The 22472-nt window shown below is 40.4% G+C and overlaps 2 protein-coding genes across 13 annotated transcripts; one reads left to right on the forward strand and one right to left on the reverse strand.

The window, feature by feature from the left end:
• Positions 1-242: 242 nt before the first annotated feature.
• On the reverse strand, positions 243-2926 carry LOC103713657 (uncharacterized). The gene is made up of 4 exons (XM_008800664.4): positions 2542-2926; positions 1095-1357; positions 688-897; positions 243-605 (listed from the first exon to the last, which is right to left on the reverse strand). Exons 1-4 carry the CDS (start codon positions 2924-2926, stop codon positions 243-245), a joined length of 1221 nt encoding a protein of 406 aa, XP_008798886.4.
• Positions 2927-8968: 6042 nt separating this feature from the next.
• Positions 8969-22472, forward strand: LOC103712805 (uncharacterized). 12 transcript variants are annotated; one of them, XM_088701740.2, is made up of 11 exons: positions 8969-9396; positions 11396-11439; positions 12508-12634; positions 12743-12875; positions 14797-15003; positions 15082-15383; positions 19203-19539; positions 19876-20137; positions 20410-20502; positions 21059-21529; positions 21981-22472. In XM_088701740.2, the coding sequence occupies exons 1-11, from the start codon at positions 9222-9224 to the stop codon at positions 22338-22340; spliced, it is 2511 nt and encodes an 836-aa protein (XP_088557866.2). In that variant the 5' UTR covers positions 8969-9221; the 3' UTR covers positions 22341-22472. The 12 variants fall into 12 exon arrangements, with proteins under 12 accessions (XP_088557866.2, XP_038983063.2, XP_088557863.2 ...); XM_039127135.3 differs by having other exon boundaries at positions 21062-21529; XM_008799482.6 differs by having other exon boundaries at positions 8997-9396; positions 12743-14708; positions 21062-21529.

A 22472-nucleotide genomic window follows, 5' to 3' on the forward strand; every position in this document is an offset into this window, starting at 1 on the left:
TTTGAACTTGTGGGAACCTTCCGCCATTCTAGAACTCAGGACAAGTTTAAATTGGTCAGAGAGAAAGTGCATCGTTCTCTCTGATGAGATGATACGTAGTACTTACAATTTTACATGTCCCATGCATGCAAGGCACGTAACAAGCAGGAAGCTAGATTTACATCAGCATAGATACATATTTCAGAAAGGTCCAATAGCTAGCATAGGTCAAGTTGCTAGGATAATCATGATCATGATATACATTATGTGATCAGGAGCTCATCGCTAGATGCTGTCCGAGATTCATTGGTGGGTTGAGGCAGAAGGGTTAAACGACCCATGGTGCTAGGAATGGGAGTAAAAGATTTTTGGTCAGACCAGGCCATGATGTGAAGATGAACTTCCTCCATCTGCTCAATGGCAGCTGCAAGCCTCTTCTTGATATCGGCGTGGTCGCAGCAGCGGATGAGCCCCTTGGTCGAGACCTCTGATGGAATTAGGCTTCTTCCTTCCAGCCGACAGATTAAAACAAGTTGCCCGGCGTCGCTCGCTTCCTTATAGAGCTTCAGAAGGCCGGCACGGTCGGCTGCGAGCCCTTTCGACACCGCATTGATGCAGAAGAAACCCTATCCATAGCAACATAAATATTAGTTCTTGCATGAATTTTGTAGTTGCAGTGATTGTTTAATTTTCATAGCATCATAGTACCTCCTCGGTCCGTTTAATATCCATTCCAAAACGGGTTTCGCCCGTCTTGAGCTCCAAGACCACTGGCACCTCTGCAGCACCTGGCAGGAACCAAAACCGGATTCCTTGCACCATCTCAATATTTGGTTTTGAGCTTTGTTGCTTGTACCAGCTCCTCTCTCTCCAGTAACTCTGACCACTGGTGCCTTCAGCAGACGATGCAGTCTTGTCCTTAATTATCGCAAATTAATGGAATAGCATGCACATGGAAAAGTAAATCAGACTCAATTATTCAACACCAACCAATTGTTCATGAATTGCGTACATAATCCTATTGACTTCATTCTACGTGATCAAAGTATATATTTATGTGGATTCTGGTGGGAAAAAGACCACTGGAAGGGTATAAGAGAGGATTATATACGTACTGAGACAGCGATTTGCTCGGTTTGAATGTTGACGAAGATGAGTGGGGCACCGGAGGAGACGGCGGCAGAGAACCAGGCCATGGACCTCGTCGTGACGGCCTCGACGCTGTGCTCGTCGGGAAAGGGCTTGAATAGGATGGAACTGATGACCGTCGAGTGCCGGTCGGGCAAATTGGTGCCCACCTTCTTCTTCCAATCATATTTGATCCCCTTCTTCATGTCGAAAGCAACGAAATCTACACTGACAACCCTTCTGCTCGTTTCTGCATGCAACGAGCACATACTTAAGAGATGGCTTTAGATATCCACGTCGTGCTACTACGGGCTCGTTTGGTTCGCAGGAAAAAGAGAGGGAAAAGTGTGGTCAACGGGAAAGTAATGAAATGCCTCTTGTTTGGTTGGAGTTTTCAAAGGAGAGAGATGGGAAAGTTGTATTCCCATGGGAATATGATTCCCACATTTCGGGCTCGTTTGGTTCGCGGGAAGTATTTTTCCTCCTAGGAATATGATTCCTGGAAATCAGATTCCTAGGAAGAGGATACCTAGGAAAGTACTTTTGGCATGTTTGGTTAACCATGGGAAAGTGACAAATTTCCAAAGTGCTTATGTTTGGTTGACTATCCACTTTTCTAGGAAAGTTATGTATAATTCCTATTATGCCCTTAATAAAAATTAGGTCTTTAATGCCTCTTTAATGCTTCTTTAATGCTGAAGGGTCTTTTTGGGAAAAAATAAAAAAGGAGTGATTCCCATCTCATGGGAAAGTAACTTTCCCATGTTTCTCATGGGAAAGACTTTCCCATGAAATGTGGGAATCATATTCCCATGGGAATACAACTTTCCCATCTCTCTCCTTTGAAAACTCCAACCAAACAAGAGGCATTTCATTACTTTCCCGTTGACCACACTTTCCCCCCTCCTTTTCCTGCGAACCAAACGAGCCCTTCATGGAAAAGTCTTTCCCATGAGAAACATGGGAAAGTTACTTTCCCATGAGGTGGAATTACTCCTTTTTTTTATTTTTTCCCAAAAAGACCCTTCAGCATTAAAGAAGTATTAAAGAGGCATTAAAGACCTAATTTTTATTAAGGGCATAATAGGAATTATACATAACTTTTCTAGGAAAGTGGATGGTCAACTAAACATAAGCACTTTGGAAATTTGTCACTTTCCCATGGTTAACCAAACATATGCCAAAAATACTTTTCTAGGTATCCTCTTCCTAGGAATCTGATTCCCAGGAATCAGATTCCTAGGAGGAAAAATACTTTCCGCGAACCAAACGAGTCCTACTGGTGCATGGATATCTGTTTCTATATAGTATAAGAAAGTGAAACGTGTATAGAAAAGTCTTGTTAAAATTCTAATGCGCGTGCTAACTTCGATGTTCATATATATTGCCATGTCTCTCTTATGATCAAATCCATTAGAGTTTGGTTTTCTTCACCCTGCAGCTCGGCGCAGCGGTCGAGGGTGAGGTCGGCGAGCTTGGCGACGTGGCGGTCGTCCCGGGCGGCGCAAAGGGTGAATCGGCGGTGGAGCGTCGAGCCGCGGTCTGGTGCAACGCGGGCACGGAGGAGTAACACTGCATTCCCCCGCCGGACCTTCACCCAGACCGACCCAGACTGGCGGCCGAGCCGGCCGAGCAGTGAGCTGAGCTCGGACCGGCCCTTGGCCGACGTGAAGGTGGCGCTGTCCTCGTCAGCGTCGGCAACCACTGCGGCGACGCCCTCGATGATATCGCCGGGGAGGAGCATGGACTTGTCCCACTCCTCCTCTGGCATTCCCTCTTTCACCCGCTTCACGCCCACCACCGTCGCCGCGCCGCCCATCTCCGACGTCCAACCAAGCCCCAGGGGATTGACGGTTCTCCCAGAGAGAGAGAGAGAGAGAAAGTGAGGCCTTGGGCCCTTCGCTTTGGATTTTGATCTCTCTCCATATATATATAGCAGAGGAAGAGGATTCGATGATAGCAAGGAAGGGGTTCTTGTTTATTGTCGAGCTTTGTTCTTGTTCTTGGTGATCTTCGATGATAGCAGAACTTTTCTGGTTTTTTGTTAAGGCCATAGGATGGATCCCCAGCCGTGTTTCCTAGTGGAGAGGATGCATTTGAGAGTTACTGTGTCAAACTCAGACTTGGCCCACTCGGTGCACCCCCAGCTACTCGGCTTCCCTGATCCACACTCTTTTTGTATATAAGAAAAATAACATACTAAATTAGAAGTTGATGCATACGACTCATATGAGAAGAACGGCTAGATACATGAATTTTAAACGAATTGAATGCATTTAAAAGAGAAGTCTATATATATTAAAGTGTGCTAGGATTGTGAGCTTGCTGAATGATTGGGGGAGCTTTTGGAGGGCTAAAAAGCACTTTCTGGCTCTCCAAAAGTACTTTTAGCTAAAAAATGGTGTTTGGTAAATTTTCTGAAAAGCTGTTTCAGCTTTTGCGGGAAGCTGAAAACAGCTTTTGGGGGGAAGCTCCAATTTGGAGCTTTCCGAAAATGCTGTTTTCAGCTTTTTCGGAAAGCTGTATTTTTGACCAAAATACCCCCATTTAACAAAAAAATTTCCTTCCAAAAACCTCTCTCTCACATTCTCACGGTCTCTTCCTCTCCCACCCAACCCCATTCCCTCTCCCCCGCTGCCGCACCCTCTCCCTCTGCCCCGCCGTCGCACCCCCTCCCTCTCCCCCGCCCCCATGGTGGGGAGGTGCCGAAGAAGAGGAAGACGGGTGGTCTTCCCCTTCCCGCGGCCGCCGCCGGCGATGATATCCCCGTCACGGAAAGGGACAGTGCCGAAGAAGAAGGAGGTCCCACGGCCCCCCTCCCGCGTCTGCGAGGCCCCGCCGTCGCACCCCCTCCCTCTCCCCCGCCCCCATGGTGGGGAGGTGCCGAAGAAGAGGAAGACAGGTGGTCTTCCCCTTCCCGCGGCCGCCGCCGGCGATGATGTCCCCGTCACGGAAAGGGACGGTTCCGAAGAAGAAGGAGGTCCCACGGCCCCCCTCCCGCGTCTGCGAGGCCCCGCCATCGCACCCCCTCCCTCTCCCCCTTCCTGCGGCCGCCGGCGGTCACGACCCGCCCCCCTCTCGCGTCCGCCACGGCCCGGCCCGGCGCCGTCGGCCTCGCGGGAGAGCACTTCCCAGGGGGCCCGCCGTGGCCGCCGCCGGCCACGACCCGGCCCCCTCCCGCGGCCGCCGCCGGCCGCCGGCCCCGGCCCGGCCCCCTCCTGCGGCCGCGGCGGCCTGGCCCCCTTCCGGCGCCGCCGGCCGCGCGGGAGGAGAAGAAAGGAGAACGGGGGAGAGGAAGGAAGGAGAAGAAGAGAAGAAAAAAAAAGAAAAGGAAAAGAAAAGAAAAAAGAAAAGAAAAGAAAAGAAAATTTTAAAAATAAAATAAATAAATAAATAAATATTTATATAAATGAATGAATGAATGAATAAGATAATAAATAAATATATTTCAACATTATTAATTATTTACACTAATAATTATAATATTTTATACCTTTATTATTGTATTATATTATAAATATTATATTATATTACATTACATTATAATACATTAATATGTTATTTTAAATAATTTAATATTATATTATATTATGAGAAATTAATTTATACTAATAATTATAATATTTTATGTCTTTATTATTGTATTATACTATAAATATAATATATATTACATTATATCATAATACATTAATATGTTATGTTAAATAATTTAATATTATGTTATATTACCAAATATTAATTTACTCTAATAATTATATTACTATTATGCTATATTATGATAATATTAGTTTATATTACAAAAATATTATACTATATCGTATATTTATGTATTAATATATGTTATGTTTTATTATATTCTGTTGTATAATACTATGCAATGTCCTTTATGGTAATTTTGTCATACAAAAATACTTTCCTAGTTTGTTTACCAAACACAAAACAAAGTACCACAGCACTTTACGAATGTAGTTACCAAACAGCAAACAGCTTTTTATAACAGCTCTACTTCAGACAGCTCTACTTCCAACAGCTCTACTTCCAACAGCTCTACTGCCAACAGCTCCCCCAAACAGGGCCTTAAGGTGAATGCATTCAAATGAAGGGCAGACAAATGCCGAATCATATATTGTCGAATCATATATTGTATACATGAATTTTAAACGAATTGAATGCATTTAAAAGAGGAGTCTATATTTATTAAAGTGTGCTTGGATTGTGAGCTTGCTGAATGATATAGTCAATTAGATATCCATCCACCAACTTGCTTTAAAGGTGAATGCATTCAAACAAAGGGCAGACAAACACCGAATCATATATTGTCGAGTTGTTTTTGTAGTGCTACGATCATGCGTGCAATTCAGGTGAGTTGGGTCGAGTCGAGGGTGAACCCTAACTGATCCAATTTTTGGATCTCACAATATGACTTGCTCTTGCACTGGAACCTAATTGTATTTTAAACTAAGCTTGGATTGGGCCAGGTTGGTTAGAGTCAGTCTAGGTTGTGCCATATCAATCAAGTTAGATCTAGTTGAGTAAGAATTTGAGAGAAGAATTTGGAACATATTTGTTGGATTAGTATTAGCTAAGTCGAGGCGCAACCATTCATCAATTTTAACATTAGACTGGGACAAAATTTAGTTTTATGAAAACTGTTACGGGGGAACTTAGCCACCATGCCCCACGTGACCGGCACGCGCGCCTAGGAAGACTACGGCTGCCCCTTGATCCAGCAATCCGACCTCGGGTCGGATATCTTCAGCTCCGCAGCCCGACCCCGAGTCGGCTGCCCCTTGATCCAGCAATCCGACCTCGGGTCGGATATCTTCAGCTCCGCAGCCCGACCCCGAGTCGGCTGCCCCTTGATCCAGCAATCCGACCTCGGGTCGGATATCTTCGGCTCCGCAGCCCGACCCCGAGTCGGCTGCCCCTTGATCCAGCAATCCGACCCCGAGTCGGCAATCTCTCGACAACAACAGACTGTTCCTCTGAGGCACGCCGCGGCCCCCTGCTCCACTACTCCCTGCAACGGCCGTATCCGGCGCTGCCCCACGATCCCCTGTAACAGCCGTACAAAGCGGAGCTCCACTATGCCCTGCCATGGCTGTACCCAGCGCTGCCCCACGACGCCCTGTAACGGCCATGTCAGTGGCAGCCCCATCGTGCCACACGATGACGAATCCCCGGAAAAACCCCCCAGCCTGATATATATGAGGCTGGGGGGGAAGGGGGAGGGTAAGATATATCTTCCAGAGTATCATCCCACCTGCTACCTTCTCCTTCTCCTTCTCCTTCGATCTCCTCTGACTTGATCGTCGGAGGGCCCCCACTACCCCGGTGGTGGTGCGAGGCTTGCTTGCAGGTTTCACGGCGGAGGGCGGAGCGCAACCAAAGCAACTCAAAGGGAACCCCGTTCACACCGCTGTGCCAATCGTTCTCGGTTTGGACCACCAGCAACAAAAACAAATATAAATTATTTGTTTATCGATATATCATATTTTGTTAGATTAAGTTAGGTTAGGATGGGGTGAGGGTTGAGTTTGGATTGGGATAAAGATTAATCCTAAACTAACCGTATTTGAGGTTAGGTTGAGACTTTGCATCTAATACTAATCCAAAATTTTAAGAGCACAAGGAGGCTCCACTTAATGAGCTGGTTAAGCAGGCGAATTTGGGTTTAGCCCAACCTAGTTAAACCTGTAGAGATGATAATGTGGCTTTTAATCTTTGGACGAACTAAATTAGTTAGTTCTTGGGTCTACCCAGTGCAAATCTACATGGTCCAGGTACCAAGATAAAATATCTAAATAAAAAATAAATATGCTCAATCTTGAGGAATGCAGTACTTCACTTGTATGTATAACTATATGCATTGATCATCATAATCAATTTGGCAATCTGCAGTGCTTTAGAGAGTGGGAGTGGTCTAAGCTAACAAGAGAGTTTTACACATATGTGATATGCACGTCAAGACTAGCTCAAAGTTGGCATAAGAAACTTATAATATAGGATACCATATGCAATGATTTTTGGCAAATTCATCTTTAATATATTTTATACATGACTACCGATTTCTCCAAACTTTTATTTATTTAATTTCTGGGTGGAGTTTACTTCTCCAATGTTTACATGGGTAAACCGTTAATCTATACTTTGTTGTTATACTAGTCCTACTATTAGTCCTCCTTAAGATTGACTAAGAGTTATTAAAGTTAGAAAAGGACTAAAAAAACCATTGGAGTTGGCTGAGACGCAAGGAAATCGAGGACTTTGCCTGTTTGCATTGTACTTAAACATGAAGGCTTTGTATCCATGTGGCGAAGAAGTATTTACTAATTTGCATTGTTCCTCAAGCAGAACTATGGGAAGGTCGGTCAACACTAGGAAGTAATTCAGTCATTTGAATATTTTTTTGGAGAGTGATTCTAAAATAGTGATTGCATGGATTAATGATCTGTCGGCCAATAATTGGACAGATAACTTACTCTCGTAGGATGTCAATCATATCAACAACTTTACGATAGCCTTTCTTGCCATCCATATTTACAAGGAAGATAACCAGCCTACCGATTGGCTCTCTAGTTTGAGGTCTCCAATACAAATACAATTTTTTATAGTAGTTAGCTATTATCGGATCTCTTCTATCTGTTAATGCTAATACTCGTTATTGAAAAAAAAAACAAAGACAAAGGACTTTTCTTCTCCAACACTCCCACCCTCCTCCATGTTGAAAAAATTATTTTCTAAAAATTACTATATCATTATTTTATAATAATGTTATAAACAAATAATTTACTAAAAATATTCAAAAGATTGAAAAAAACTTATGTAGCTAAAAGTTGAAGAGAGGAATAAGTTGAAAAGTGAAAAAAAATCTCTGTTAGTAAAAAAAAAATTCTCGAACGATAGAATACCAGTGAGACCGAAGAGATGCGATGGTTGATACATAATGTTTCGAAAACACCATATTCTTTCGAAAAGTTACAACTCTTCTAAAAAAAAGCATCTCACAAAATAGTGTTTTAAAATATTTAAAATAACTAAAGATTAGAAGATAAAAAAATATTTTTTTCAATTAAAACTCCAACATTGAAGTGGCCCTACAATACTAACGCTACTAAAAGAATAAATTATAAATAATTGGTTTATGCATGATTAAGTAAATCCTAGGGACCTGTATGCATGCAACTAGATCAACTTACGGGGATTAACATGCAAGTGTAATGATTAGAAAGATTGTTATATAAATATGAAAAATTATAAGGACTAAACACAATATCCTATATACAACAAATACATTCTTTATTTAGTTCTCACTTTTCAGCAATCCCATGAAGGAGAAGGAACTAGCTCAAAATTGATGGTCATCGCCATCTCATAAAATTCCCCAACAAACAAAATAGTGCATCGAGGTCCCTGATCATGTGTCCGTGAGGTGCTAGATGCATATATACTTGTAAGATAAAATCACAACCATCGATGGAAACATGTCTTCCATTTGGTACCAAAATAGTCCTATGGATGATCAAATTGGGACGTTCCGGGGCGTCTTTTTTTTTTGCTAAAGGATAAGGGGTAGGGGGGAGGAAGGGACAAGCCCACCCCCGCGTAACAGCCCCCACTGAGCCCCCGTCCCGCCAGGAGAATGTTCGATGCGGGCAGAAATGGCCGTGTGTTGGGCACTCCGACCGGTTTTACTCATACTCTCCCCACCCGTAGGTCCGGCTCAGCTACTCTTCTGAGCTCTGGCTCGAGTCCCACGAGTACGTCACACCGGGCACCACCGTTCCCGGGCGTCTTCGGCATCCTACTTGGAGAAGGACCCCACTTCAATAGATAAAAATAATAAAAAAATAAATATCGTGGCAGCCGAAGTCCGAACCTTTCTCTCCATTGGCCTCGGGTTTTGAAAGCGAACCCGATTTCAAAACCCTCGCTCTTTCCTCCAAAGCCTTTCCCCCTCTCCCCGCCCCCACCGCCGCTTCCCACTCCCTTCTCCTCTCTTCCGCGCCCAATCCTTTCCGCCTCTTCTCGTACGCTCTTCCGTCCCTCGTCGCCGGTCTGCGATTTCTCTCCGACCGTCCTCCCCGTCCCCAACTCGTCCGATCTCGAGGGAGATGGTCTTGGCTTCGAAGCTCGACGGTGGGACGCAGACAATCTCGTTCCGCGTCCGGAAGACCATACAATCCATCAAGGAGATCGTCGGAAACCATTCCGACGCCGACATCTACGCCGTGCTCAGAGAGACCGGCATGGATCCGAACGAGACCGCGCAGAAATTGCTCAACCAAGGTCAGTTGGTGCCGATTAGGGTTTTGGGAGGGGTGCATTTGGGATCGCCTTGATGCTCTCTTTCTTATCTCGTGTGGAGTGGACTTCAGAGTGTAGCGATTAGGGTTTGACTTGGGTGGTCTTTCAAGTTACTTGCTTGGACTTAGTTTGGTGATGCTCGAAGTGGTAAAGTTGTTATTTTCAAGGTCTTGGAAGTTGTCTGAACTTTAAATTGAAGCGCTGCCGTTAGAAATCGTTAGAAAGCACTCTCTTTCTGGGTTCGGGATGCATTGGAAATTAATTAATGCTTGCTCACAATGTGTTGTTTCTGTCCCTTCTTTGATTTAAGATCCATGTGAACGATAATGGCAAGAGATTAGTAGCGTTAGTTTACCTTATCCTTAACTACTTTTTTTCAATGTGGAACTACGTTGACGAATCCTTAGTTGGAATTAACGTAGTTGGATAGTTGTTTTTAAGATTTTTTTTATTTTTATAAATGCTTTCGCAACTAAAAGAATTAGTTAGCTAATATATATATATATCAAAAAAGAAATGTAAAAAGGTGCGTGCATTTGAGCGTGCATGTCACGTGCAATCCTCCACTCATGCATTTATTCGTGTGTCCTTCATGCATGCATTTGTTTCTGCGTAGATGAAACGTTGCTCGAGTTTAGTACACGCAATGCCTGCCTCAACCTGGAGTTATTATTTTTTAATAAAAAATATGATACGGGACTGAATAGCGGATTTTGTGCGAAGAGTAATGGTCCAGAGGCAGCATTGCACGCAGAGAAGCTTGGTCGTAAATTTTTGATACCTAAAAGTCAACCTAGGATGTACGTTCTGAATTAAGGATTGGTGAGAATAGTAACATGGGGCGTCTGATCATATAAAAGGAGGACAAAGGGGAGATGGAAGATATCATGTAAGGCCAAATATGTGCCTTATTATGATCTATTTGAGAAATATTTGAATGTAAGAGGAGATGAGAGGGACATTGACAGTATGCTACTTACCTAAGATGAGGGGAGAGGGAAACTAGTGATAATGGTGCATAAAATATGAGGATAATGAGACTTTTGGAAGCTGCTGGGATTAGGAAAATGTGGAAAGGATCTTTGTCAGAAGAATTTGAACAGGGATTATTATTGGGATAGGTTTTTGACGCATTTTGTTCGAGGCATATGTACCAGTGGCTCTGAATTCTGGAAGGAGGGATGGTTTGACATAAGATGCAACAGCGCTAGTTCTAAGGGCCATCTGAGATACAAATATTGCCGTAGATACATTGATTTGATTTTGTTTCTCAATCTTGTGGAAGGGCTATAAGTTGTTCATGGGATTTTTGCTGGGCAGTGAAAAGGGAATGTCAAAAATTGTTGTGTTTGATGCCCTGGAAAAAAAAACCAAGAAAACATCGTGTCATTTTCTTATGGATGTGAAGTGGCTTGTTGTTTAAGTTTAGGTCGAGCTTATCTTTAAATTCTTAAAGATTAATTGGGGTCCAGTTCTTGGTGTGCGGATATTGAGGGAGCCCTATGTCTGGGTGTAAGATACTGAAACACATTTCATTGTTTAGCTGCTCCCCTTTTGCAATATACTATGGCATTTCCGCCTTTGTTTTTTTTTTAAAAAATGTTCTGGCATGAATTAAATGTCTTTCAATAAAAGAAGACCCTTACAGCTCTCTTTGCAGTATGGTGAGGTGACGCTGACGGCTGACACTTCTTCACATTTTAATATTCTAATATTCTTATTATCTCATAATTCATCTATTTAGAACTTTGGTCACATTGACAGGAGCATTATTCATAGTTTCTTTTTGACTATTTAGTTGGTTTCATGGACAAATACCAGTAGATGTAATAACTTATTTTCTTGCCAATGATTTTAAGCATTGATGAAATTTCCTACACAAATGCCTTTTTGTGAGTTCACATTTATATTTGAATGTACATGCTTTGCACACAACAACCTTTATACAATTTTATGCATGTTTTTTTATTTGACCTTGCAGATACATTTCACGAGGTCAAAAGGAAAAGGGACAGAAAGAAAGAGGTATGTTTTTTTTTTTAATATTCCTGTTATTTTTCTATTAATTTTCTTTCCTACTTGAGAAGGTTCTTACCAGGGTTAGCAGCCTTATCGCCCCTCTTATGGAATTGCTAAAGAAAAAGGTGGAGTACAAATGGTTTTCTTTTTTTATGTTAGTTATCAAAACTGCGAAAGCCGAAGTTGGAACTATTAAAATTTTTGAAATTGGAACTCATTATGCCCGATTAATGCAGAGACCAAAACCGGGATCATGAGCAAGAGGTGAAAGGTAGCTCATGGAATTAAAGAGGGTGAATTGTTGCAAATAGAAATGAAGCTAATTTTAGCGACCTGTATATTTAGTTTTGAAGAAAGTAATAATTAATTATATTCATGCAGTTGTTTCTCTCTTTTAACTGGAACAGCAAAATTGCAAATTTGAGACAGGTGAGTTAATGGGTGCTAGGAATTGCAGTGGTAAAAAGAAAAAAAAATATAGGACAGAGTCATGGGTAAGCATGTGAAAAAGGATAATCATGGAAACAAGAGTGCTTGGTGGTGATGTAGGACATGTAGGGGGTGACTTTATATGATACTGAAAGATGTGCAATGTAAAAGTGAGATAAATATGTAACACCTTATTTAATGCTCCATAAAGATGAGTTTAAACTAGTTACAAAGAGAACAAATTAAGCTGAGATTATAGGAATTTAAATGAGTTTATTTTTATTTTTTTATTTGATTTTACTTTTTATTTATATTAATAATATTTCTATTAATATTTGATATTCAAAAATATTATTAAAATTTCAATAATTTAATGGCGATATTTACTGTCGTTTCTTGCTTTGGCTAATGTTGGACTTGGTAAATGAAATGGTTTCTTGCTCTAGCTATGGAACACACATTGAATGCTGAGATTACACATTGAACTTCTGGTAGTAAATTCATCATAAAAAATATGTTAAGAATTAAAAAATCAGCATATTTTTGTTCAAACAGATGCTCAATGCTAGCTGAAGCTTATTATGTTTGTTTTGTAAGTTTCATATGTTAAATTGTGCTTGACATGTTATTGATATGTGGCCTCAGAGTACAGGTTACAGGGCTTCTGTTGATACAAGAATTCGAACAGTCCATAAGATACAACGGGAAAAATCTCAAGCATCATGGGGTCAAAATGCTAAAAGAGGGGGTTATCCTCGAAGTCCTGTACCTGGTAATACAAATCCTGTTTATGTGATAATTAGTTGCCAATGAGAGAGTTGGTATCACTGCTATATCATTTACAGACGTCTATTTGATGTATAAGATATGTCTAGTGCAGGACCCAACCGAGAATTCCGCATTGTGAGGGACAATAGAATGAATCAGAGGGGGAGTGAGGATGTTAAACCTGAATCACTTCATAATTCATCTTCTAGCAATGAGCACATGATATCGAATGTTTCAGGGAAGGGGTATAGTTCTTTTATTTGCAATCTGTAAATAAATATTTCTTTGCAAGAAAAACCTTTAATTTGTTTTATTTTTGAGCACTGTTGTTTAAATTAATCCAAGTTAAATTGCTGTATTTTTTTAGTATCTTTCTGTCCTGTTAGAAGAGCACCTCTACTTGAAATCTTTCTTAAACCACGAGCCTTTTGTTTGTTTTGCTGCACAGAATGGCAGACCTCTGTGTTGCTGTTTTATTTTTGGGGTGATGTATCTTCATAATGTCAAAATTCTGTCTCCAAAATTGACTCTAAATATATCCTGAATTTACTATGAGTTGAACTCTCTTACCTCAAGAAATTCTTCTAGCAAGTCTTAAATCTTTAAAATATTATATGTAATAAACAGGATATTCACTAGATGGTAAGCCTTGGTGCAATGGTCTGGTTGCTCTATTGTGACCTGACGGTCATAGGTTCAAAATATGGAAACAACCTCTCCACATGTAGGGGTAAGGTAGCATACATCTGACCCTTTCTGAACCCTACAATGGCGTGAGCCTCGTGCATTAGGCCACCCTATTGGTAAACGGGGTATGCACTTTGGAAATTTTATTTAAGAATGCAATTCATTTCGGTATATTGATGTTATGAAATTGGAAGTTTTATATTATATTGCATTGGGATATTTTTTTAGGCCATTACCCAGTTATGATCCCGACAATCTAGGATTGTGGGAGGGGTGAATTGGGGATACTTATAACATTTTTTTTCTTGGCACAAAGTGGCTGCCCTATGACTCAAACCTACGCCATTGTACTTGTCAGCCTAAGCCTTTACCATTACACCAAGCAATGGCCCCTTGGATTGGAATACAAATAATTTATACACATGCAAATTGTCTATTCTTGTTTTTTTGATCTTCTTTTCCTCTGCGGTTGTCTTTTCATCAAATGGAACCATTGAACATCTATCTCTTCATGTCATTCTTTGACATGATTCCTAAACAACCAACCATGTTCAAACTATACTCCTACAGAAGCACAATTCTTTACACAAATTGCTCATATATCTTTTAGCAATGTTGTCATGTTGTTTGATGCTCATATTTACATTTTCCTTTAGGGTTCGTTTGGTTGCAAAGAAATCCATGGAAAAGGAAAAAAGGAAAAACTAAAGAAGTTTCAAATGGACGGAAAACTAGATTTTCCAAAAAAATGAATTTTCCAAGCAGTTTTATTGCATCCAAAACATTCCCTTAGCTAACTTTTCTTTGATGGACAGTGTTGAGTAGGAAAAATGCATGATTGTTGCTCCATGTTATTTTATGTTGATTGTTCTCTTGGTTTTGGTAGATATCCATTTCTATGTTTTTTTTGGTCATGAGTCTCTTGTCTGTGTTACTATGAAAAATGCTGGTTCCGTATTGAACCTTAAATATCTTCAGAAAACTCCTTGATTTTGATTAATGTTCATATCATTCAAATCCTTCTTTTTTCTTGAAATCAAGTGATTGATGAACATTGGAAGACTTTTTGTTTGATTATATATCGTGCATTTGACTTTTCTGCATTTCCTGCTTGTTTGATCCATTTCTACTATGTTGTCATTTTAAGATCATGCTGTCTTGTAGTGTTTGTACTGTGCAATATTATATGCTCCTCATTATCTCATAGATAATGTCGGCCTTAGAACTAACAGCTTCTTGGTTATGATGCGCCCAGCAGTAGCATATCTGTTTTCTTTTTCCCGCTCTTGTTGCTTAAGCAGATGGCATGCTTATCTACTATCTAGTTAATTTGCAAGATTCAATATCATGAGCCATTGTTTGCTCTGCAGTGCAACAACTTTATACTGCTGGTAATGTTAGCATATCTTATGCTGGATCGTGGCTGTAGATATGTTTGATGTGTTGTATAATTGCTTATCCATTACTTTTTCTCTGTAGCTCTCCTGGAATTTTAACTGACCAAAAGCAATTAGCTGTCAGAAATTCAGAGGAACAAACGGTAATTCAAGGTTTGAATGGTCGGTGTGATTCTGGACCAGGTCATGCCAAAGACGTGAAATCAACTAGCAATCATAGTACTGCCTCAAATTTGACTACAGTAGGGCAAAGAAGGGTTGAAAATGATTCTCAAGTGCTCTCTCCAACGTTGGCATCAACTAACTCTGTCATTGGAATGTCCTTTTCATCCTCTGACCCAGTTCATGTTCCATCTCCTGATTCCAGATCAGCTGGAACAGTAGGGGCAATTCGACGTGAAGTTGGAGTAGTTGGTGTTCGGAGACAGTCGTCTGATCGTCCAGCAATAAAATCTTCATTTTCAAGTAGTTCAGCTTCAGTTGCATTATTGAAGGATAATGCTTCATCAACAGCAATTTCTGGAAGCTCTGTTACCACATCAAAGAGCAACCAATTTACTCAGTCCTCTTCATTGGAGCCTATTATGCCTAGCATGTCTATTAGCAGATCAATTTCATCTGGCCAGTCTATTGGAAAATTACATCATCTGCCTGCGGGCCATCAGAAAGGTAAAAGCAAATCTTGTCATACTACATTATCTTTAGATAGCTGGGGAAATGAAAATATATTATACATTTAAATATTATTTATTCATTTGATAGTTGGTTGGATTATTTTGTCACTAGTGCTGAAACGGGTTGGATTATATCCGACTGTATCCGTTTCCATATCTGATTCGGGTCGGATTCAGATGCTGTTTTTTTTTGTCCGATCTGATTCGGATACGGATCCGAATAGTCGGTTTAAAATTCCCAGATATGGATGCACCTGATTTTTCTGGATTCGGATTTGGATCCGGATATCCGTATAACAAGAGTGCGTGAAAAGAAGTTGTTTAAGTTAACTTAAATCAGAAAACCAATTAAGTGATTAACCAGACCTAAACTAAAAGAATCTAGATATCGGATGACCATCACTTAAGACAATAAACCAAATACGGAATACCTGATTGGAATAAAATCTTTCAAATCACCCCGCACAGCTGAAAGGCTTAAACCTCTTGTTCGTCTATTTCGTCCCTTTTTCCTCTTCGTCGTCTTCAAGCAACTAGGGTTTTGAAAATTCTGTCTACTTTCTAGTTTCCACCTGGCGATTGCAAACCGACGACAGCTGTGTGACGCCTTAGAGGCTTCATAGATCCTGTCTACTTCAATGATGAGCAACCTTGAGCCGTATATCATTTATGAAATTGTTAGTTTTTGTTATTGAGAAATGCTTGTTAAAATTTTATTTTTTCAAATTAAATCTTCTGTTATATTTATATCTTTGTTGCTAGTTTTTATCATTGAATTTTGCTCAAATTTGATTAATATCCGAAAAAGTATTCAATTTATATCTGTATTCGGATAAAAAAATATGGATATGTTTAATATTCGATACGCATCCGTTTATAACAAATATGGATATGCTTAATATCCGATTCGTATCCGTATCCATTTAGAACAAATATGGATATTAATTTTGATATTCATTGAAAAATATAGATACAAATATGGTTATATCAATATCCAATCCATATTCGATCCGTTTTCAGCCCTACTAGTTATCTTTGTACAACTATTGTTTTAAGTTTTGGCAAATGAAAATTATTTTTTGTGTTTTTCATTTCTTCGTTATGCATGTTTTTGTCGTTTACAAGTGTTGCACTTGTTATGCGTTTGTTGCATTTATTTGATCACCTTATTATTATCAAATTAATTAAATATTTAATTCCTGGCTGGTGCAGCTGCGTTTTGTGCCTGATATCTATCATTTTGTTGGTTTCTTTGGTTCCTAGGCTTTACCAATGGTTGCATGCACACTTGCTCTCTCTCTCTCACACACACTCTCACTCTCTCACGTGCATGCGCATGCGCATGCACGCATACACACACACACCAAAAAAATAGTTTTTGCTGCATGCTTTTGGAAGGAGAGCTTTCTTCATGTTGACATAACAAAGTAGTCCTGGGCTGAGGACTGTGCATTCGGGAAGAGTGGAAGAAGTGGCCATTGGAGGGTCATGATGCAATCTCCACTTACCATTCAATTAGACACAAGGAAGGGCATGCCCTCTTCTCAACTTATGGATGACATGAAGTGGTGTTTGATTTTCTCTGGTGCAGAAAAAGAAGTAGAAGAGAAGACAAGAGAAAATAGGAGAAGAAAGGGGGGGGAGAGAGAGAGAGAGAGAGAGAGAGAGAGAGGATAAGGGGGCAGAAAAGAAAAGAAATGAAAGGAAAAGAAGAAACAAGAGCTGGCCAATTGAGAAAAAGAGCTGGCTAGCCTTTATCCAATAGCCGCCTTCCTCCTTATTAACCAATTTTTCCCCAAGTGTCTTTTTTTTCTTATTGTGTCTATCTGCTTGTTTATGTTTTCATTGTGTTTCACTATATTAATCTTGAGACCATCTAAGGCTTTCAAAAAGGAATGCAAGGTTCTTCTTTCTATAATCCTGGAATTCTTCTGTATCCCACTTTTCCCCTTGTTTTCTCTTATGGTTGTTTTTTCTCTGATCCAGAGCTTGAGGAATTACTTCATAAGCAACTTAACATTCGCAAGTGCAGAAATTTCTGCAAGTTGAATAGAAATTTGAGATGCTCTGGGACCTTGTAGATTCAAATCCCAAAATCTGTTCCAGGGTCATGTTGTGGTCGTGATCAAGATGACTCTGCATGAGATAAGAACGTCTGATGCATCTTAGACATTTTTAAGACACATGGCATGTAGATTATACTTCAGGAACAGTTAATATAATAGTCGTGTATGGAATTTGGTTATATATGGGACCATTAATCCTATGAAAACATGGAAGGGCAAACAAATGTATGGTTTGACTAACATGTGAAAGCATTGAGTGGGTCTTCTAGGCAACTATTACTTTTTTCTAGCATGGTCATTAAGTTACATGTGAAAGTTTTAGGTATTGCTCGTGATTTGGTCTTTATGGTTTGAGGAATGGTCTTTCTGGATTTGGGATGTGATGTTTGTTAGTAGATATGTTACCCTTCATGATGAATGGGAGATGGGGCGATTGTTAGTAGAATTAATGAATGTGACTAAGCTATGCCTTTAGATTATAGTAATGGCCAGTGCTACACATAAATATACATTACAAAAACAGATTCAATTTTTTATTGACTAGTTAGGGCTGGAGCTGGTCTAGTGGAGGAGAATTACTCTTCATCTTCTGTACAACCATTGCTACTGGTTTGGGGAGAGTGTATTTCGAGGAGGGGCTAATCCCCACCTTCTACCACCACCCCACCCCATGGTGATCAAAGCAAGTGCCAAGCAACTTGGAATGGAACTACCATCCTTTTACCGAAGGGACAAGCCTGCACATCTTAGAGTTGAACCACCATCCTCTTACCCAAGGGCAAGCCTACACAACTTATAATCGAACCGTTGTCCTCTTCTGCAAGGGGGCAAGAGGTAAAACCATCCAAGAAAGCACTCAGTGGTAAGTTTTTCTTCTTCTTCTTTTTCCTAGGAGGGTCAAATCCCCACCTGCTACCTCCACCCAACCCATGATGATTGAAGCAAGTGCTAACACAACTTGGAACCAAACCACCGTCCTCCTATCCAAGGGCAAGAGGTAGTACTGTCCAAGCAAGTGCTACTGCTCGGTGTTAACTTTTCTATTTTGTTTTTTTTAATAATTTTTGTTGATGCGATTTAGTACCCATATTACTGATGGAATCCTTGTAAGGTTTGAAATTGGTTTCTCATTCTTGTAGACTAGGAGGGGCTAATCCCCATCTTCTACCCCTCCACACCTCACGGTGATTGAACCAAGCGCCGAGAGAGTTGGAATCGAACCACCATCCTCTTATCCAAGGGGCGAGAGGAAATACCATCCGAGCAAGTGCTCGATGGTAACTTTTTCTGTTTATTTTATATATATATATATATATATTGTGGTGTCCCTTGTTGCAGTTTAGAACCCATATTACTGATGGCATCCCTGTATGGTTGAAGTTTGTTTTCTCGTCATTATAGCCAACCATGATGCTTCATTTTGATTGAAGCACTATCATTTATGTTTAATTCTTATAGTTATAGCCCTTTGATTTATTTAATACTTAAGTACCTCTGTTAGTATTTAATGCTTATTAGCAATTAAAAGAGTTTAACCACTAGATAATTTCCAAAAAGTAAAGCAAACAAATATTTTGGTGGAAGTTGCTGATGCATGCAAGAAAATGTGTAGTGAATCTTTGGTGCACAGTCATGATGTGTTGCTGTAAGATTTTGTTTATATATAAATTGGACTGTGAATAAATTGGACATTGTACTTGTTTTTGGTCATGATGTTTACTGTTAAACAAGAATATCTGGTCATGCAGCAACACAACCCAGCATGGAGTGGAAGCCAAAACCAAGCCCAAAGCTTGGTACTGTCAGCCCTGGTGTTAATGAAACAACTCCTCCTCCATCTTGTGCTAATATTTCTTCAGGCTCAAACCAGGAAGAATTAGCTGGCTTGTCTGAGAAGCTTTCACAAGTTGACTTTTTTGGAGATGAACATGTGATCATACCTGAACATCTTCGAGTCCCAGAGACTGAATGGACACAGCTGATCTTTGGCAGTTTTGGAGCTGGATTTGATTCTACAAAGGGCCTTCCATCTGCTTTACAGGCACAAGGAAATGCAGAAGAGTTGAGTGATGGACCTTCTGCAAGGTTATTTTCCAGTCCACATTTGTTTCTCCTATGTTATTTATCTCTTTTATATGATTCAATATTTGTGTATCTTTCTAACATTTCTATCAATAATTTACGGCCAAAATAAATCTATTGATTATTAGAATACTTAGATTTTTAATTTGATGATCCATTTATGAATCATCATGAGGTGATATGCAGAACTGCTTTATTTGTATCTTATTTCCTCTGCTAAATCCTTTAAAATAAAGTGAGGATTTTGACTGCATATATTAATATTTTGGCTTTGGTTGTTTTTATGTTCCTTAAAAACTTAAAAGCTGTATGCTTACACTTAAGCTTTGATGTTTGTAGTTTATCCGCAGCAGTTCCAGCAGGTTCCAGTGAGGATGCATCTGCGGCTAAGACAGATCCAGTGGACTCTCAGTTAGGAACTTCTCGATCTCATTCTCCAGCAACAGCAGGAGAAGAGAAATTGGTGCCTGGAAAGAAGGATATTTTAAACCCTCAAAATATTGACAGTTATGCTGATATTGGATTGGTTCAAAGCAATAGTCCTTCCTACAGTGCATCCGAACCACAACTACAAAATAATCCAAGCTTGCCAAGTTTCACTGTAAGTTTAACAATCTTTGTTTCAAATCAATCGAAAACTCTAGTTTTCATTTGTTTTTGCACTTGCAATTCGTCAGAAATTAATTTTGGACTTCTGCTGCTAATTAAGATATAGAGGCAGTTACATCGATTGGAAGAAAACGCTTCTTTTAGTTGACATAATCAAAGCATATATGCCTTTTATACTTGCTTCTGTGGAGTGGGGCTATATTGCCTCTGTTGAATTCTGTAAATGAGTAATCATATTCTCTTTCCACAATTTGTTTGAAGCAGGCATATGACCCCCAAACTAGGTATGATCTGCCATTTTTCAGAACAGCAATTGAGGATACTGAACAGGGGCAGGATATAGCATCAGCTACTGAGGTGACTGAACTCACTGCCCAATCTCTTTTTATGATCCCTTTGTTGTTGCTGTGGACAAAATCATTTTCCTTATTCAGTCCACTTGTTTATTGATCATCATCATCATCAAGAGAGATGTTTTCTGTTCTTAAAGTTTATCATCATCATCCTCATTCAAGAGAGATGTTTTCTGTTCTTAAAGTTTGTGTACTATTATCTCGGCTATCCACTTCCGTTGCATAATTACATCCTCACAGAAATTTTGTTATGATTCTCTATTTAATCATAGAAAAGTGCCTTTAACGCATGGTAACCTTGTTTTAGCTTAAATTTGTGCAGCTAGAATCCCTTATTCTATGGCTGTCACATGTAATCCAATAATTGTGCTATGTTGTTCTTTTAGTTTCTCCATGCATTATATCTAAATGATGTCTTTGGTTTGGAGTGAGAAATTAGCATTGCACTTAAGATACTGGTGATGACGTACCAGTTCCTTCTTATTCATACAATTTTTTCTCCCGCTACCAACAGCGCTGTAGGAGTATTATGATTCGACTGTTTTGTGCATTTTCTGAAGCAGGTCCACAGCTCGCACCCAACAAACAGCACCCAGATGTCCATGGTGACCACGGTGCAACAACAGCAGCCGATCCAACAGCAGCAACAGCAGGTTGCGCAACTGTATCCACAGGTCCACATATCACACTTCCCTAATTTTATGCCATACCGTCATGTCTTCTCTCCAGTGTATGTGCCCCCAATGGCGATGCCAAACTATTCTAGCAATGCTGCATACCCTCACCCTCCAAATGGCAGCAACTATCTGGTGATGCCAGGTGGAAACTCCCACATAACTGCCAGTGGCATGAAGTATGCAACATCACAGTACAAGCCAGTTCCCGCTGGAAGTCCTAATGCGTATGGAAGTTATACCAATCCATCTGGCTTCACCATGAGTGCCCCTGGCACTGTTGGGAGCACCAGTGGTCTTGATGAAGCATCCAGGATTAAATACAAAGACAACAGTTCATATGTCCCAAACCCACAGGTACAACCTCGATGTCATTTGTTCTAGAATCGGTTCTGTTTGCAATTAAAAATAGTGGTATGTAAGCATCATGATTGGTGCCTATAAGATGGTATCTTTATCAAGGGATGGGATACGGGAAGTAAAGGTGTTGTTTAAGTATCACATCTCTAAGGCAAGCATCTCCAATTCGGGCCTATCACTTGTCCTGGTTAAAACAAGCATGAAAAGAACAAGAAGAGAAAGCAATAATAGAAGGAACAATTAGCATCGTTATTTAATTATCGACACTAGTTGTTACATTGTGAATTGGAATCTGTCATTCAGAAACCGTGAATCTGCTGTGAGCTTTTGTTGTGTTCTGGATATCGAATATTGGGAATAATTTTTATGTAAGACTGAAAGTTTTGATGTTAGCTGCATCGGTGCTTTGGTAATTTGGAGAATACTGACTTTTCTTGGTTATCGACAGGCCGAGACTTCTGATATTTGGATCCAGAACCCTAGGGACCTTCCAAATTTGCAATCAGCCCCATTCTATAATTTATCTGGACAAGCAGCGGCACCCCATGCAGCTTACTTGCCAACCCACGCCGGCCATGCTTCTTTCAATGCAGCAGCACAGACTTCTCATGTGCAGTACCCAGGCATGTATCATTCCCCACAGCCGGCTTCCATGGCCTCCATTGCGAGCCCTCATCCCCTGGTTCACCAGCAAATGCAACCGGGTTTGGGTGGGAATGTAGGGGTTGGCGTGGCGGCGCCAGGAGCTCAGGTGGGAACTTATCAGCAACCCCAACTCGGTCACCTTGGTTGGACGGCCAACTTTTGAAATAACTCAGTCCAATCTCCGCCTTGTGATCATTTGGATTTAACCTTTATATGTAGGCAGATAATTAAGCTCGAGTTGTAGTGCAAGTAGTCACTGTTCTTTTTGTTAATGTATGGCAAGTTATAGCGTCCC

Source organism: Phoenix dactylifera, chromosome 7 (assembly GCF_051530095.1).
Source record: "Phoenix dactylifera cultivar Ajwa chromosome 7, Ajwa_hap1_PhDact_Kaust_v1.1, whole genome shotgun sequence".
NCBI lineage: Eukaryota > Viridiplantae > Streptophyta > Magnoliopsida > Arecales > Arecaceae > Phoenix > Phoenix dactylifera.